The sequence below is a fragment of the Cyanistes caeruleus genome, chromosome 2 (genome assembly GCF_971803275.1).
Source record: "Cyanistes caeruleus chromosome 2, bCyaCae1.hap1.1, whole genome shotgun sequence".
Classification (NCBI taxonomy): domain Eukaryota; kingdom Metazoa; phylum Chordata; class Aves; order Passeriformes; family Paridae; genus Cyanistes; species Cyanistes caeruleus.
In genome coordinates, this window is record NC_141702.1 from 113306603 (window position 1) to 113324183 (window position 17581).

The window sequence follows — 17581 nt, forward strand, 5'->3', positions numbered from 1 at the left end:
ATCAAAGTCCATTTGCAACCACAATTGAGTTTTACTTCTTTTCTGCCTATTCTGGAACATTGTTATCCAAAATGTATCACCAGAAGTTGGAGGTGATCCTTCTCCTGAAAATCAGTTTGTGGTTCATGTACTCTTTAGATATGCTCTCTAGGTACCTTTGATACCAGGACTGTCTCCATGTAAAGCTGGAACAGCATAGAGCTGGGTTAAATCCATTTTCTATCACTTAGGCTTTAAATTTGTCCGTGGAACATGTCCACACTAGACTCAGAAGAAGCCTCTTGGCAATGCTGAATTATCATACTGAACTGCTTCCATCAATTTGCTGGGGCTGCCAAATTGTAATGATGCATGTCAAGGCAACCCTACACTGAAAAGTAAAAGATAGCCTCTTAAATGTTCCATTTATAAAGCTTTTTATTCACAGTCAAATTTAGTATCCCCTCTGAAATATATCACTTTACAAATTGATACCTTGCCATTACAAGATTTCCATGCCATATTCACTCAGCTTAGTAGTAAAAACAAGCTTTTGCTCTTTCCCCTTTGGTGCAGCTGATGAAAACAGTGCAGATCACCAACACTAAATATTCCATAGATCTGTCATCTTCTGCTACAGGGAAGGTTAAAAGTCAGCAAAAAGATAAACTGTTGGTTTTATCAATAAAATATCACAAGTTTATCCCCACTGGAAAGGAGAAGTTGAAGAGAAGAAAAAAAAACTACCACTAATGTTCAGATGCTAAGAGTGCTCTGCGAAACAAAAGCATTCATGTGGACTTTCTGAAACTTTGTGTAAGAAGCACTACTCAAAGCAGATTAGGAAAAAGGAAATTACACTGTTCCACTGCAGAACTTAAATGCATTTTTTAACAAAAACATATCATGTGTAATTCTAAAATGACAAATTGTATTTATTTTCTATAATGGGTGGAGCTTAAAACCCTTTTTTAATCACTGGCAAGTGAACGTCTAAGAAACATAAATAATAACATAAACTAATAATGCTGTTTTGACATCTTTACATCTCAATTTACAAGAAACTCATAGCCTTTGGTACACATTTGGGAAGCAACCACTTTCAATTATTTTGGGACTTCTAAGTTGGAATCCCCGTGCCACAGCTGCCACTTCCACCAAGGTAACTCCACACATCTGGAGTTTGCTGCTCGTGGCTCCCAAAAGCTTTCTGGGGCTGAGCTGGTACAAATCTTGATCTAGGTAACACCAAAGTCTCTCCTTCTAGAGCTGCAGAAACAAGTCACCATCACTTCCTGGGTAATGTGTGGCATTTACTATGAAAACCAGCATTTCCCTTGGCATCTGTAATGGTCCCAGCCCTGCAGTTAAAAACTGAGTATCAGTCTCAGTTTCTTAAACCCGAGAAAATTCTTAATCCTGAGAGAATTTTGTTTGCTTAGCTTTTACTACTCCAGATAAATATGTTTGAGGAGATTTTCAGTGTAACTGCAACACTGACAGTTTTTGACAAAGCTCTATGCTAGCACCGATTTTCAAGGCCAGGAAAAATAAGATGACTTAATAAAAAACAAACTCTTAGGAATGCAGTTCTCCAATAATAAAAATACTGAAGGAGTAGCAATGAGCCTCATTGATATGCTGCTTTCCCAAGTCATACGGGTAGCATTTTTAAGGCTGGAAATTTAATCCCTAGGAAAACTCCCTCTTTGTTTACAGCCACAGTAAACTCTCTGTCAGAGAAATGTTTTCTAGGAATAGATCTATGGAAACTTCACACAGCTCGGAGAATACCTAGTTTCTGATGTCAGATAATCATGGTGTTACAGTAAAAATCTCCTTATATGGCTAGGACAGTTAATGCCAAATTGCTATTTTTATGTAGTTATTTGCCACTAACACAACTGGGATTTAACATCCTGAGCTGCAATTTCATTTCTCTTATGAAATATATTTTTGTGAACTTGGAAAATTCACCATGCAACCTCATACAAAATTCTAGTCCCAGCTGCTAACTTCACGTGCTCTCACCAACCTCACCACTTCCTTGGTGCGAAGAGTGGAAAGCAAGAAAAGTTACAACTCACTAAATGTCTGAATCAAAATTTTTAACAAAAATCACTTCAGTGATGGAAAAACCATTTAGCATTCCTAATCATGATTTCAAGCTTCTTTCTAATAGGGCTGTTAGTGCATTTTAAGCACAGGGTGAGGTTGTGGTGTATTTGTCTGGGTTGTGTTGTGTCAGAAAACCAAAGGCACAATCCACACTACTAACAGCCATACTGAATGATGCAAGCCTTAAAAAAATAATTCACAAAATTGCATATGCTCTATCTATTTAAACTGCCCTATTAAAAATGTCAAATACCTGCATATAATTAATTATGCCAGATGGACTTCTATCTCAGTGAGTCTTAGCTAATAGCCTTGCATTACCCTTGTTTAAACATTTACCAATGAAACCTGTGTATTTTATTGGACAATGAATTATGATCCTTTCCAGAAATTATCCTTTTAAAACAAAACCTGTAATTGAAGCTTAGGAGGAAAATCATGTAATGGAAATGTCCTCCAATCCCCTCTTAATTAACAGCACTGTGCATAAGTACAAGCTGAGCTAGTCATTTCCTCAAGACAATGCCTCTCAAAGCAGAAGATGTTATCTCCCAGAAAATTTCTATATTAAAGTGCTCTGGTTTGTGCTACTTCAGGCCACTTCTATCCAACCATCTTCCCCCACTAGTGAAAGAACACCTGACCTATTTTCTTTTTTTTTCACACCAGTGAGTTTAACATTTTGAATCTTGTGCTTTGTACATGCAGACCTCAGCATTCACACCTAGTCCAGAAGTCTATTTATAACAGTCTAACACTGCCATCTGCAGTATCAGGTTGAAAAGGATACGAGACAAGGCACACAGACTTCCAAACAAACATCATCCAAACCTTTTTAGAAGAACTGCTTTACACAAATGTGCTACTTTTGGTCAAGAACACACTTTGGGTCTTTGATTTTTTTAAAATTAATTAAACAAAATTAAACAAAAAAACAAAAAAACTCCCGAGTGCAACAGCTCCTTCATTTGACACAACAGTGACATTAACCTGAAGAAATAAAGCATTGAAATTTTAGCTTTTTATGGGCCTTGGACATGTATACTCACACAAGCAGTCCTGTAGATATGAGGCAGCAAAATAGTTCTCTTGTTAGATGGATTGAAGGCATTGCTATTTACCTGAAGAGTTTATTGTAAACAAAAATATGTAAATTCATACCGCTAAAAAAGCTTCTGGACATGTAATGAGTTTAATAAACTTGTCAATGCATTGAATTTTTACTTCCAAATATGTATTTTTAAATAATAAACACCTTCATTTTAATACCCAATTCAATTTAGTCCACACTCTGCATTGCCAGCTGCAGTACATTGCCAAGGACAGTCACCATCCACTGAACATCACTCAGATGCTGTACTGCATCCCTCTGTTCTTATCATTTAGTCCTTCACACTAACATTTCCTAAACACTTGTATGGACTGCTACTCAAACTGCACTTTTGTGAGCTAAATTGTCTGTTTTTCCTTTGTAATTGTTAATTCCTTGCTAATTTTTAAATAGTTTTGGGGCAGATAATTGAGCTTTGCATTGTAGCATATTGAAAACTGCACCCACCTAACACCCCCTCCTTTCCTAAATAACTAAACTTCACATTTTGAGGAAAAAAGAGAATATTTGCAAGATGGAGCAGTAGTTTTCATTGTACCAGAGGATGCTTTCCCTAATGAAGATTTGAGAAACACCAACAGACAGCCACGTTCCTACCACCCCAGAGCACATTTCCCCGAGCATCAGCACTAAGGGATGAGCACTGCAGCCAAAATTCCATCAAGTTCCTCCATGTGCTGTTTCCCAACAGCCATCCCCAGCCTGCTCCTTTTTTTTGGACCCTACAAACTGCCCTGAGGGGATAACTAACTTTTCTACTGACTGGACACAGGGGCTTAGAGTGGAATCCAGGATGTGTGATTGTGGCTCTTGAAGCCCTGCTTTCTCAGAGGCAACAGAAGTAAGGGAATATTACACACATTCAAGTTGAAAGGCTAAAAATAATTTAACACAGTGAATAAACCTTACAAAACTCCACAAATTTTACTCAATGCTCTTTCATGAACACCACAGCCTGGATAGCAGTGTTTGAAACTTTTTAATATTGAGGAGATGGAGGACATATAAAAAAGTGCCAAAAAATCATTAAAAAAAATTGAATTAATAGGCATAATAAACAAAACACCACTAGTATTTATCACCACCAAGTATATCACAGATCATAATCATTTGAGCAATGAAATGTCAAATGTGTAAATGGCACTTATATACACTTTAAATGTGATCACCTCAGTGACAAGTGTTCTGGACAAAATACAATCCTGTAAAGTTTCTAAGTATAATTTAATCTGTTATACAGCACTTGTGTGAGACACATCCAGTATGCAAAACATTTCCAAGATAAGTTCTAGGTGTCTGCTACTGATATGAGGGGGAAAAAAAAAGATTTAGTCCCTCTGTCGCTTTTTTCCTTTAGTAGGAGTTTTGGAAGCATGTTCATTTTCTGCATTTGGTTCCCAGAGTGCATTTTTTACAAATCTAGAAGCAGCTCCTTTATCCAGTTTTGATGCCTTTTTCTTGTCTGTTATTTCTTTGACCTTGTTCATGTATGTCCTTATTCTCTCCTAGGGAGAAAAAAAAAAAAAGGAAAAGTATTTCAAACCATTCTCCCAAGATCACTGCTAAAATGAATCAATGAGTAGAAGTTCTCCACACTGCACACTTCTAGAACTACAATACCCAGAAGAATAGTATTCTTTAAATAAATATACCAGGCCCTTTGCAAACTTGAGGCTTCCCTTTAGCATATTTTCCATCACAGGTACCTACCATACCATCTGCACAACACCCCCTGTAACAGGAACACAAAGTCCCACAGAGATGCACACTCTGCATCTCATTTGCAGAGATATGGGAACTGCTCTTTGCAAGCAAAGTTAGAAAATACTGAACTCAGTTTGATGTTTGACCTACATAACAATGCCAAAATAATGTTTAGGTATTTGACACGTTTATGGATGAATTATACTGCTTGACTAATGTAAAAAAAAAAAAAAAAAATTAAAAAATACAAATCAGCAAGTCCAAACAAAGCTTAAAAAGCATCTTACACAAAACCAAAGATGGTACAAGCATCACACATGCAACTACTCACAAGTCTAGAGGTTAAGTGCCTGAAATGGTCAAAGGGGCTTATCAAAGAACTTATTTAGGGCAGCCTGATGAATTTCCAGCCATATCAGAAGTTCATTTTATGGCCATAAATAACAATACAAGCCTGTTTCCAGGGAAAAGGCTATGCTTTCTTGATGTATCCTAGCCTAACAAAGTTATTTGGTGTTTATGGGCACTTTTTTTGACCAAACCATGACTTGGACTCAGCCCCACAGAAGTATACCCTCCCAGTTTAACAATCTCATTTATGTGCCTGTTCACCCTCATCTGCTCCTGCAACAAACAAATAAAATTACTTTGAGGGGGTACTAAGCAGCATTAAAGATGGGAATTCCCCTCTGATGTGTCTGCTTCTCTCTTGACTGACTATGGAGTACATTGACAGCAACTCTGCAAAATATTTAACAATTTAGTTTACAGATTTCAGGTCTATATATTTAGCCTAATATGGCCTTTAACTGTAGGGCCTTTGGGTCATACCAACAACAGTAACACACACACACACAGACATATATATACACACATATATGTAGTGCTCTACCTGATACCTGAATTATAAATGTGGATTAACAGAACACGTGTGGATACTGCTAAAATAAATTTTGATATGTAACCCACACGTTTCTCACACAGCCATTGCCACCTCTTTGAATCCGTAACAAAAGTTACAAGACTTACACTACAGAACCGATTTTCAACTCTTCAGTGATCATTATAAGCAGCTGTCAAAAACTTGGCCACTCTAAAACAACAGCTTTAACAAGGAGAGCTTTACAGGGTCTGAAATCATGATGGGCCGTAATATTTCTTTGGTGACTGAGATGGCTAATGAGAACAGATGGCAAACCTACATGGTGAATTAACATGGGAAAAAGGAGCTGGAAAATGTCAACTTGACAAAAGAAATGAATTCTGATAGCCTGAGTGTAAGTTTTATTAATACAGTTTGAATACCTGTATGTACACATGGAGAGCAATTCTAAAAACAAAATAATCGTGACAGAACAGTCTTTTATAATTCCCTTTCCACATGAATAAGAACATCACAATGCCTTTGGAAGGAAGAAATATGCATTCATTCAGCCTTGATACTTGCAAAAGGAAAAGAGATCTGAGTAACAATCTAGGCTATGAAAATATTCACTCCTCCTTCAGAGTTAGAACGACAATTGTGAAGTAAAATATGAACATAAAATATCCACAACACAAGAGATAAAAGCTTTTAGTATCACTAAATTAACACAATATTCAGCCACTATATAATACAGGAGGAACAAAAAACTGACAGAAAGCTCATGAAATATTAACTGATGCATTTTTTAATATGATATAGTCTAGACTACTGAAAAGCTCACAAAATTAAAAATAGAAGTATTCTTGTTATTCAGGCTAGCTTTCCACATTTTTTAATCCTCTCTTCCATTCCACTGGTTATGTAAGGACTACATTTAAGCTAACTATTTTATATCTGCCGAGATTTAATATTTTCATTTATTCAGGAATTAAAATGAGTAGTGAGAAGTTCTGATTTCTGTTTTTGTTTCAGGCTAAATGATTTGGTTTTTTAAGTCAGCAGAATTTTCAAGATAGCTGGCCTTCCATACCGTAGCCATGCATCTAAATGGAATATAAAGACAAAACTAAAGATTTATTATCGGTCGTAAATATGTCACTAATGCAGAATTACTGGACAATACACATACAACTGGTGCCAAAAAAGCTTTTAGCTTTGTTGCTGAACTGGATTCTTTACTGCTGAGAAAATGAATTAATGGAGGGCTTGGAAGGGGGAGGGGGGCACGTTCCCGTCTTTGCTAGTAAATCAACCACACTGTACTTTTAGAGTCACACAAAAGTAAGAAAAGGCAGCCTCAGAGATTAACATGATTCCAAGTATTTATAAGAAAAAAAAATGCCATACTGGAAGTTATAAATCATTATCAGGCATGTAACATTTTTCTATTTAACAGATACAAGTGAAAAGCTGCTCTGTACAGAATCCAATTCTCAACCAAAGGTGGAAAAAAGGAAAAGATAAGATGATATCATTCATCATCCTTTTCTTTTTTCAGCAGACTCTCCAACTTTACTTTAAACAGTACTATTTAAAAGTAAAAAAAAAAAATACTTTCTTAATTTAGAGATCCCAGCAGGGAATATAAACAGTTATATAACACCATGTAGCATATGCATGCAAATATGGCAATGTATCAGTTTTAAATGTAGGTATAAACATTTTTAAACTTCTATTTGGGCTAACCATCCTGCTCAAGTAGGATGCATGCAGCATAAGCAACTCACCAGTTCTTGTTTCACTGGATGTTCCTTTGCATTGATTCCCTGGGTAGCCAAGTATACTTGGAAAACACAAAAATAAAGCAAGATTTTTTTGAAACTGAAGGCTGTCTGTGACTGAGGACCCTATCAAGCAGTCACATAGGAAGACCAAAGCTTCCACACAAAATCATTAAGAATTATTAACTGTGTCATTAAGTATCTGACAAACTATTATTATCAAAGGTTGCAGCTAAAATACCCCCACCAAACAAACTAAAATGGTTAAAACCTTTGGTCCCTTAAAGGACAGAAATGGTTGCCACAAAGAAACCAGAAACATACCCATGCATGTACAAAATTAGCTTTTCTAAATATAGATTTTTGATTCAGTTTCAACATCACTTACCCTACGGATGGTAATAATGTGAGTCCCCAGGGTAATTACGAGTTTATCATTATTTGGCTAGGAAATATGATTATTAGTGTTTGTGGCTGTCTAGGTGTTCAAATGGTAATCATAAATACTGTTTTCCTTTTACCACATACTTACTCCAGAACATAGAATTTAATGTGTACACCGAAACCAAATCCAGCTTTGCTTGCTCAAGAGGATCTAACTAGAATAAAAAAAAGAAAAAAAACCATATTCAAAGATTTTTAAGCAAGATATGCACAGATTGTAGTAATGTGAACATTTTATAATTGAAAATGTATTAATAAAAGAATACACACTGAAGGAGCACAATTTTGCATCACAAATTCACTGAGACTATGTTTATGCCTTATTTCCATGCCATCACAGGACCATTCATTCTCTCTTCTCCAAGTATTCCTGTAATATCCAGTCTGAAGTTAAATGCCACAGTCCCCACAAAAACAAAAGCATAATCCCTTAGCACGTAGCTCTTGGACTACTGCTCCCACAGTCAGAAATAAGTCCCTGTTTTTCCACAGAAACTTAATTCAAAATAGTTGCTGCTATCAATGGAAGGGCAAAATAAAGTTTAAAAGTTGCTGAAATGTCAATATACGATCAACGAATGTTAATAGTACACATGACAGACTCTGTGTTCAATGCATGCTGGAATACTTAGGGATATAAAGCAAAGGAAGAATAAAGGTAATGAAGGGGTTTTTGTTTCCCTTGACTGTCAAAGTCAATTTATTATTTTAGTCCTACACAATTTCCAGAAACTCTGATAACATCATTGTACAGCTCACTAGTTCTAACATGGATACTGTCAAAACATCTGTGTTGTCAAGACTGTTTTCTTCATAATTTATTTGTGAAGAAATCCTCACAGGATAAAGAAGCTCCCTCATGTGCTGCCTTTTTCTTGCCCTACAGAAAGAAATTACCCATTAGGCTTTAATTTGTTACAAGACTGAGATGCTTATATGAAACTCTCAGGCACTACCTCGCCCTGATAAAAAGCCACATTTTACAGACTTATGCTTACAGCACAGCTTGAGGAGACAGCTCAGGCTCTGCAAGTCTAGACTTCTGTAATCAGATCAGTTCTCACCAGTTCACCTTTACATCCTCCTGGGTACACCAGTTCCATTCAGTTTGTTTGTAAAGAAGATTCAGTCAAATATGTGAATGATCTCTCCATTACGGCAGAGAATGTTAAGGAAGGTCAGAATAAACTGTAATGTCCTTGAGCTAAATGACTCACTGGAAGATTATCACATATCAGCTTGGAAGAGTATGTGTTTCACTGCTGAGCCTGTAAGACCATCTGGATTTCTTAGAAATGTAAGAATCTAACAATAGGTGTCAAGTGTAGGAGTGTCATTTTTGTTATTTCTCAATGCAGTGACTGGCCTAACAGAACCTTTTATTTCAGTTCAAGCTCTCAAGTATTTGCATATTAATAAGGTTTTCAAAAGGAAGATAACTTACCTTTTGCAAAAGCTCGCTCCTAGAAACTGATATCATTTTCTTCAGCATCTCATCTACAGAACCAAGAGACTTTTCAAATGCTGTGAGATAATCATGAATTTCAGTGGGGTACTCTTCCATGTTACTATCATCTTCTGACATTTCCATCTGGAAAGTAGAAACAAAAACAGTAATGATTTTCATTAAGTAAAATGAGTCAAAAATACTAACTTACAACACAAAGCACTAGCATTCATTCATTAAACATTAGAAGAAATGCCTACATGTGAAGAGTTCCAGCAGGTAATGTCAGCAGCAACACAATTAAAGGTCCTGTAATTTTAGGATATCTCCTAACTCCTGTGCAAAATGGCATGAAGAAGCATTACAATTTACATGACTTTAGTACCTATTCTTACAACGGTCCTAAAGTAGTATTTAGCTTTTATGATCTGTGATAGAAAGAAATTATTTGCATGTTTTTAAAAAGTGCTCTTTGTAGAGCTACACCAAGCAGCAGGCAGGACACCAGGAAAAAAAACAACAAACCAAAACTACCTACCTAACCAAAAAGAAAAACAAATCACAAAGCAAACCAATGGGGATACAGCTTCAGTCTTTCCTAGGATCAGACATTACTTCAGCACTGGTTATGTCATGGTCAGTTCATTTAGGAGTAGGTAAAAAAAAATGATTCTTGTGAACCCTGTATCCAGTTTTCTGGAGTCCCTATGGGGTATTAGAATCCCTGATATAACTCTACCTGTAACAAAGCTGAGTTGTTTTTGGGATTTCAGAATACTCTTGAAATCCTGTCAACCCACCAGTGCACAGCAACTGGGAAATAAAATGTGAAAAATGCCAAAGCACTCCTTTTTTGTTCTCAGAATTCACAGTACCATGGTATGGCTACTGCCAAAGCATCTGGCTGCTGGTTTATAAACTGTATCTTTAATTCCTCTCAAATCATAAATAGTGTGTTATCTTAGGGAGCTAATGTTACTCAAAGCTATGTTATTTTCTACAACTTCTACTGAGCAACAACTTTTCCAATGTTTTAAGGAAAGAAGAGAAGAAATACATAACTTTCCTGCCTGTTTGGTGAGCTGCAGCAAGAACAGTGGGAGCACCTGGATCACTGCCGGCTTTTCTTCTTAGGATCAGTGTGATAATCCCACTGTCTGGATGCTGAGTACAGAAACGGAGAGACTGCAATTTATCTATGAACACCAAGCCACACAGTCAGTACAAACAGCAAAGAGCTGTCACATCACCAGAGTTTGTTTTAGATAACAATTTCATCTTTCCCTGGCAAAAGCATGGGATGTGTGAGAGAGGCTTCTTTTAATTTAAATTGTCTCTTGGAGAAGACGATTGGGAGAAAAAAAAAAAAGCGTGAAGCTACTCAAACTTGTTTGCAGCTTCAGTTTTAACCACACCAGTGTGATTCCAGAAACATGATCAGGCAGTTAACAAGTTAAGAATTAGAATCCTACTCAGCTGCATGACTGCTTATCCTGGTCAGAGCTGGTTTTCACACTGAGTACAGAATCACAATGCCAACCACCCTAAAGGTCCCCACCCTTTCTATCTCTGCCCTTCCCAAGAAAAAGCTCCTCTCTCAGGTAAGAGAGTAGCCAGCTGCACCTTCCCCCACCTTGGCCATTTCTTTTGTCTCTCGTAAGTACCGGTTGTTACTGTCTCTTACAACAAATGGGACAAAATTCCATGAGACAAAGGAAAAAAAAGGAAAAGTCTTAACCTCCAACAATCTCACTTCAATGGAACAAGGCAGCCCTTTAGCCTGTGTACAGAACCCTTCAGTGACAAGTCTGCTGCTTCTGCCTGGGGAGCAGGAAAAAATTATTAAACTTGTGTTTTTCTGTTCATTTCAACAGGAACTAGCAAGTTCCTACTCCTGCTGTGTAGGGACCTCTCTCTTTTCATTACACTGTTGTTTCAGCATAACTAATCTGTAAGCAGGCTATGTCACAGGGTTGGCACATGCCAGCAGTGAGGCAGCAGCCAACAGCCTAAAATAATTTTGGTAACATTAACAACAAGAGCAAACTACAGAAAACATCTACAACAGAAACTCCACAAAATTGTTTCTGCCAAAATCAACACCTGGGTTGTGTACTCACAACCTGCAGAATGGCAAAGCCAAAGATGAGAGGAGCTCCATGACTCTGTAAACATACCCAAAAGCTATACTGGCCTCAGGAGTAATGTTTCAGTTATTAAACAACACATAATTTTTCCTGAAAGTTCTTCAAGTGTTTCTTTTTGCATTTTGAACAAGCAAAAACTTAAGTCAGTGCCTGAAGACAATGTTTATTAGACAGATTTTCTGATTCGAATTTACTGACTTTCAACCAGATTTTATTTGGCACGGAGTTCTCACTTCAAAAATTCAGGATAGTAGAAATATTCAGATAAGAGAAGTAATGAAAAATTCTAGCTAGGTAGGTCATGTGAACAGTGGGGAATTCTGAAGGAAATAAACCAGAATTTTTCTTACCAAGCAATAAGACCTATTGTGATGCACAGCACACAACCTGTGGTTGTGTTACAATGCTAACACTTTAAAAGATCTTTAATTTTGAGAATGCAAAGTTCATAACCCATAAACATAAAATACAAAAGAAATTGATTACTCTGATTAAGGACACTGAGGCAAAAAAAAAGGTGATGAAAAACGTTGTACAACTTCATAACATCAACTTAACAGAAACAAATTTCCCTTTCAATGACCCTGAGCTGCCATGTAGTTTTGGGGAAGAAAAAAAAAAGAATATGTATTTGAGGAAGAAAAGTACTTTAGATTGCAAAAGTAAACCATTTTCATGAGGAAATCTATGCATTGCACTTAGGTCTGTTTAAATAATGTTGATTAGCTTCCATAGGTGGAAAATTTCTAAATATTCTGAAATTTCTGAAAAACTCTGAATAAATTCTCATTTATTCAGAAAGATGACTACATTTATGTAAACTGCTTAGAAAACAAGGAACACCTTGCTCTCTTTGTAGTCAACATATCAATATACTATAAACCAAAGTAGGTAATACAAACTGCAAAAAGGGAGGGAAATACCAGAACATTAATGAACCACAGAAAAGACACCAATATGGAAAGGAGAAAGAGAAAATATGTCATCTTCCACAGACTCTATAAAAACAACTACACAAGTGACAATCAAAAGCAGTTTGCTGTAGTGTTAACACGGTTATTGATCTAAGATACAACCAAGTTAAATGCCATATTAAGGTATTTTAAATAAAAACAAACAAAATACAGATGGTTGTGCACAGTACTACTAGCAAAATTAGCTATATTTATCGTCCAGGAGAAGGAAGAGAACTACAGACCCCTTTTAAGAAAAGAACACCCAAGAAAAAGAAAAACTGCAGTCAATTTTCAGGTGGCTTTTATGAATAATCTTTTAATATATCTAGAGGTGATTTAACACCAGCCTTAGAAAGCAATTGCCAGCTGGCTCAAAAAGCAAAGCCAAACTTCTCTTCCTGCTCACCCCCCCCTGCCCCCAGCAAAACCTTGTCTTACTGAAAGATATAAATTCTAATTAGGCCACAAGTACCTCTGTGAGAGATTTTGCTGAAGATACATCGTGAGAGTAGTGGAAGCTACATGCATCTGTCAACATGGCAATAGGAAACCACTTAAGACAGAAATGAAAAATGCTCAGTGCTCGCATCATGCGTGTGGTTTTCAACTGGAATTCAAACTTCAAGTTCGAGATAAAAATGGTGTGTTTGAAATATTTGTAACATGTAAACAGAAGGCAAGAAGCAATTTAGCATTCTGCTAAACATTGCAATTCATTCATCATGTTAATTCTACATATTCCTTAAGCACTAAAAGGCCTTTTCTTCATACTTAGCTCAGATTTTTTTTGTTGTTGTTGTCAGATCACGTAATAAAAAACAGACTAGGTAATTAGATTATTTCTTCTTTTCATAGATATTTACAGATTGCATAGAGGAAAAAAAAACCAAAGAAAACACAACAAACCCAAAACCTTTTGGTCAGGGCACATAAAACTGCTCTCAAATTCAAAATAAACACATGAAATCATCAATACGACAAACCATCTATGTCAGCTCCTGAGACTGTCCTCCCTCTTGTGAGCTCTGACTCACAACCTGCAGTGAATGCAGATGATGTGCAAGTGCAGCAAAGTTTTAACTTCTGCCCTAACATTGTACTTCACTGCTGTGGCTGTAGGGCAACAGAACAACCAGCATCCTAAATTTAAAGCAACCAGAGATGAGCATCAAGTTCTTTGGCCACAAACCTCCTTAGGGCAGAGAAATCCATGTTTGCAAAGTTCTGAGTACGAAAGGCTCTAATCTGTGACAGACATATATTATTGCTGATAATAAATAATTACTTGCCCTCTAGTCATCACATCTAGTGTCCACAGGCCTGCTTTGCTTTGTCCTTTCAAGCCTGCTTGGGGCAGCTGGAAAGCAAATCTGGTACAATTAGAGCACTCTTGCAATGCCGACTCACAATCCTGTCTGCAAGAAAGATTTCCATTGCAAAACTGAAAAAGCCTACAGTGAAATATCAGGTATACACCAAGTAGGCTTATCTTGATCCCCTTAAAAATATTCCAACTCAAGCCATGGTAGTTAAGCAGGGCATAATTTGCACTATATTACAACTGGGAAACAGCCAAGAAATCCCTGCCTTCAAAGCCAGGCTCCAGCCACCATAAAAGCCTGCACAGAGCCATCCTACAAAACAGTGTCTTGCTGATGCCACTGAGTCACTTGAGCTTCAAAGGATTTAAAAAAGTTTATTCCCATCTGTTTTAAAAGGAGATTAAAATTTTAAGGGTGGGAGTAATATTACAGGCTCATTTACACTTCAGCCACTGGTGGATACCCCATGGGAAAACAGTTATCTCAGCTTGGATTAAACATCCCTCATTCACCACAGCCCCATCTATATCCACTGATGTAAACCTTCAACTCCGTCTGCATGATTCATAAAGCACTTTTACTCTCTGTAATCAACTGTCCCAAATTCCACATCTTTGATAGTGCTTTCCTCTACTGAACAAATCCAGTATAACCTGGCTCTTGTTCAGCTCCAATCCATCAGTACACCCAGCATAAATACAATAATAAAGACAGCTTTCTTCAGGTGCGTGCAGAACATTTCTTTGTGAGATGTTTTCATAAAAGCTCCCACACTCAGATATGCTGTCACACTTCAGCTCAAATTCACTCTAAAGTGATACTTCATTTGGGTCTCTAAACTGGTCTTTAAAACACACACTTTTATTGGCACTGAACCTACCAGGATCTTCTTGTGCAGCAGAAGACTGTCTCCTTGGACAAATCAGTTTACACACAGTGGGGACAACAATCAGTATTGAATACTTCTGTCCTACCAAATTTGCAGCAAACAGAAAATTACATGTCTGCAGTTTGCACCCCCTCTATATTTGTAAACTATGGAGAGTTTGCTACTTCTAAAACCTGCTGTCACTCTCCACTCTCATGGTGGTGACAGCACCATGAATATCCAGAATTAAAGCCAAGAGGTCTTTTCAATCCTTTTAAACTGAAAAAGCACTTCCCTTTACCAAAATGCAATTTTCTGTATTTGCAATTCATGCAGTGCCTCTCTGTACCATTTTGAACAGTAGTCCACGTATATTTTTGGCTGGTTTTTATTTGGCTGTGCTATTATTTTTATTTGGCTGTTCACTATCTAGAAGCATGTTTACCCATTTTTTGGTTCAATATAATGCAGTAACTGTGGGATGTTTGTGTTCTTAGCATCAGTTTTACTGATGCAGGAAAAAACATCTACCTGAAGCTATAGTGGCCAGTCCATTCCAGTGTACTGTTTATTTATTTAGAGGAAAACCAGACCACAGATGAAAAAACAATGCTAAAAGTTGCTTCAAAGAGAAAGGCACTTATCAGAAAGATTTGTGTGACCTGGGCATTGCTTTTCTGGTATAAAGCCTGAAAATTCTACCAATTGTTTTCAAGTTTCTCACACTCTGGAGAAGAGCCTTGGGCTGAGTGTTTTCTCATTTCTTTACCAATGGTCATAATGCCACAGGATTAGCAACATCCAGGTATTTCAGATTTGAAGCGGTTTTTTAATACTTTTAAAACCAATAAATTAAGCCTGACACCTTTCAATGTTGATTTTAAAGTCCAGTTCTTCCATTTCAGTCTGAAAAATGAGGCCTTTTAATTGGCAACATCTGAAGTTTTTTTAAAACTTTAACATTTTCTAGTCAAAAGTCCACTCCACGTTGCTGGCAGCACCTAAGCTTGTGGTCAGAAAGCTGTGACAAAGAGTAAGGAAGGGGAGATTTTGACCTTTGCAACAACATGAGAGATACAGAAGTTTCATTACAAGGTGCTCATAACTTATAAAAAGTACCCCCTGCCTTTCTGTTGGCAGAAACTAACTCTTTTTTAAGGCCTAAAGATTATGCACACTGTGCCTTCTCTTTGGAAAACTCTGCCAAGTTCTCAAGGCTCCTCAAAAGCTGCAACACCATTTTGCTAATTTTTAACAGGAATGAAACCGTTTACTGCCTACAGAACATCCATCCTAAAAAATAAAAAAAATAATAATAATAATAAAAAAGCGCCTACGTTAAACATTCAAGGCCAGGCCGGACGGAGCTCTAAGCAGCCTGGCCGAGTGGAAGGCGTCCCCTTCCATAGCAGGGGTTTGGAAGGACGCGGCCTCTGAAGCCCCTTCCAACCCACACCACGCTGCCATTGCACACACCGCGCTTACCGCGCTCACCGAGCGGCGCCAGCAGCTGCCTCCCGACAGCCGCACCTCCCCGCTCCCCGGGGCCTCGGGAAAGCCCCAAAGCCACAGCAAACCCCCGGGGTGGGGGACAGCCGGGGGCCGGCCGCTCTTACCTGCGGGCGGGCGGGCGAGCACGGCCCGGGGATCGGGCGGCAGCGGGGCGGGCCCTGGGCCGCGTCACGGGCCCGAGCGGGAGGCGGAAGCGGCGGCCGGGCCGGCGGCCTCAAAGCATTCCGGTTCCGTGAGGGGCCGGCACACAGGGACCGCGGGGGACGGCGCGGCCGGGAACCGAGCGCTCGGCCGAGAAGGTGGCGTGAGGCAGTCCCTGGCGGGCTTTGGATAAAGGGAACGGGGGAAAGGAAGAGAGAAAAGAAGAGATGGTTTAAAGGGGGGAAAAGAGGAGAGGAGAGGAGAGGAGAGGAGAGGAGAGGAGAGGAGAGGAGAGGAGAGGAGAGGAGAGGAGAGGAGAGGAGAGGAGAGGAGAGGAGAGGAGAGGAGAGGAGAGGAGAGGAGAGGAGAGGAGAGGAGAGGAGAGGAGAGGATGAAAAAGGAATGGGGGAAGAAAAAGAGAAAGGAAACAGGAAACTAAAGAAGAAAAGAAAGAGGAAACTAGAGGAAAAAGGAAAGGGAAAAGGGGAAAGGGATAAAGGAGAAAGGAAGGGGAAAGGGAAGGAAAGGGAAAGGGATACCTTTTTATGGGTAGGTTTTCCTGCCCCGAAGATGCATTTTTCTCTCTGTATAAATCAGTTCTCATGCACAGTCTGTTCTATCAAGGGTCCTGAGTGGTCTTGGTCCTCCCTATAGCCCATGCCCACTTCTTGGCCTTATTCCTGTCCTTGCACTGTGTGTGTTGTGCTTATCTCCAAGAACTTTAGCCAGGATGTTTGTCCAAGAAAAGTGGTGTCCTACCTCCTCATAGCCCCCTTCTCCAGTCACACCTTGTTCTTCCTCACAGTGTGTTAATAAATAATAAATAAAATGGTGTTCAGTGTTAGTACTCGTGCTATTACCAAGAATTCTTGTCTGATTCATTGGCTCCACAGCCATCCAGTTATCAGTGCTTGAGACACACATTGGGCCCTTCTCTTCTGGGATTCTGCAGTGGGGAGGAAGATGCTCTTTTAAAGCAGGAACTTTAAAAAAGCAAGAAATGCTTTCCAGCCACTGGCTCCTCTGAGTGGAGAAGGTAAACAGCTGGCATGACATATCTCCGGCTGTTCCCAAGCCCTTGCAGTTGCTTTCTGGAAAAAGGGAGGCACAAACTGTGTGTAGAGAAGGACTCCTGAAGCCAGAGATTGCATGGAGTCATCCTAGGGGATTGGCACTGGCTCCTGCC

The 17581-nt window shown here is 38.6% G+C and overlaps 1 protein-coding gene across 7 annotated transcripts; it reads right to left on the reverse strand.

The window, feature by feature from the left end:
- Positions 1-4168: 4168 nt before the first annotated feature.
- Positions 4169-16794, reverse strand: C1D (C1D nuclear receptor corepressor). 7 transcript variants are annotated; one of them, XM_086879262.1, is made up of 7 exons: positions 16359-16427; positions 14755-14844; positions 10507-10613; positions 9447-9593; positions 8091-8157; positions 7565-7620; positions 4169-4713 (listed from the first exon to the last, which is right to left on the reverse strand). In XM_086879262.1, exons 4-7 carry the CDS (start codon positions 9591-9593, stop codon positions 4537-4539), a joined length of 447 nt encoding a protein of 148 aa, XP_086735388.1. In that variant the 5' UTR covers positions 10507-10613; positions 14755-14844; positions 16359-16427; the 3' UTR covers positions 4169-4536. The 7 variants fall into 7 exon arrangements, with proteins under 7 accessions (XP_086735388.1, XP_086735387.1, XP_086735390.1 ...); XM_086879261.1 differs by having other exon boundaries at positions 9710-10613; positions 16359-16375; XM_086879264.1 differs by lacking the exon at positions 14755-14844 and having other exon boundaries at positions 16359-16794.
- Positions 16795-17581: the final 787 nt, after the last annotated feature.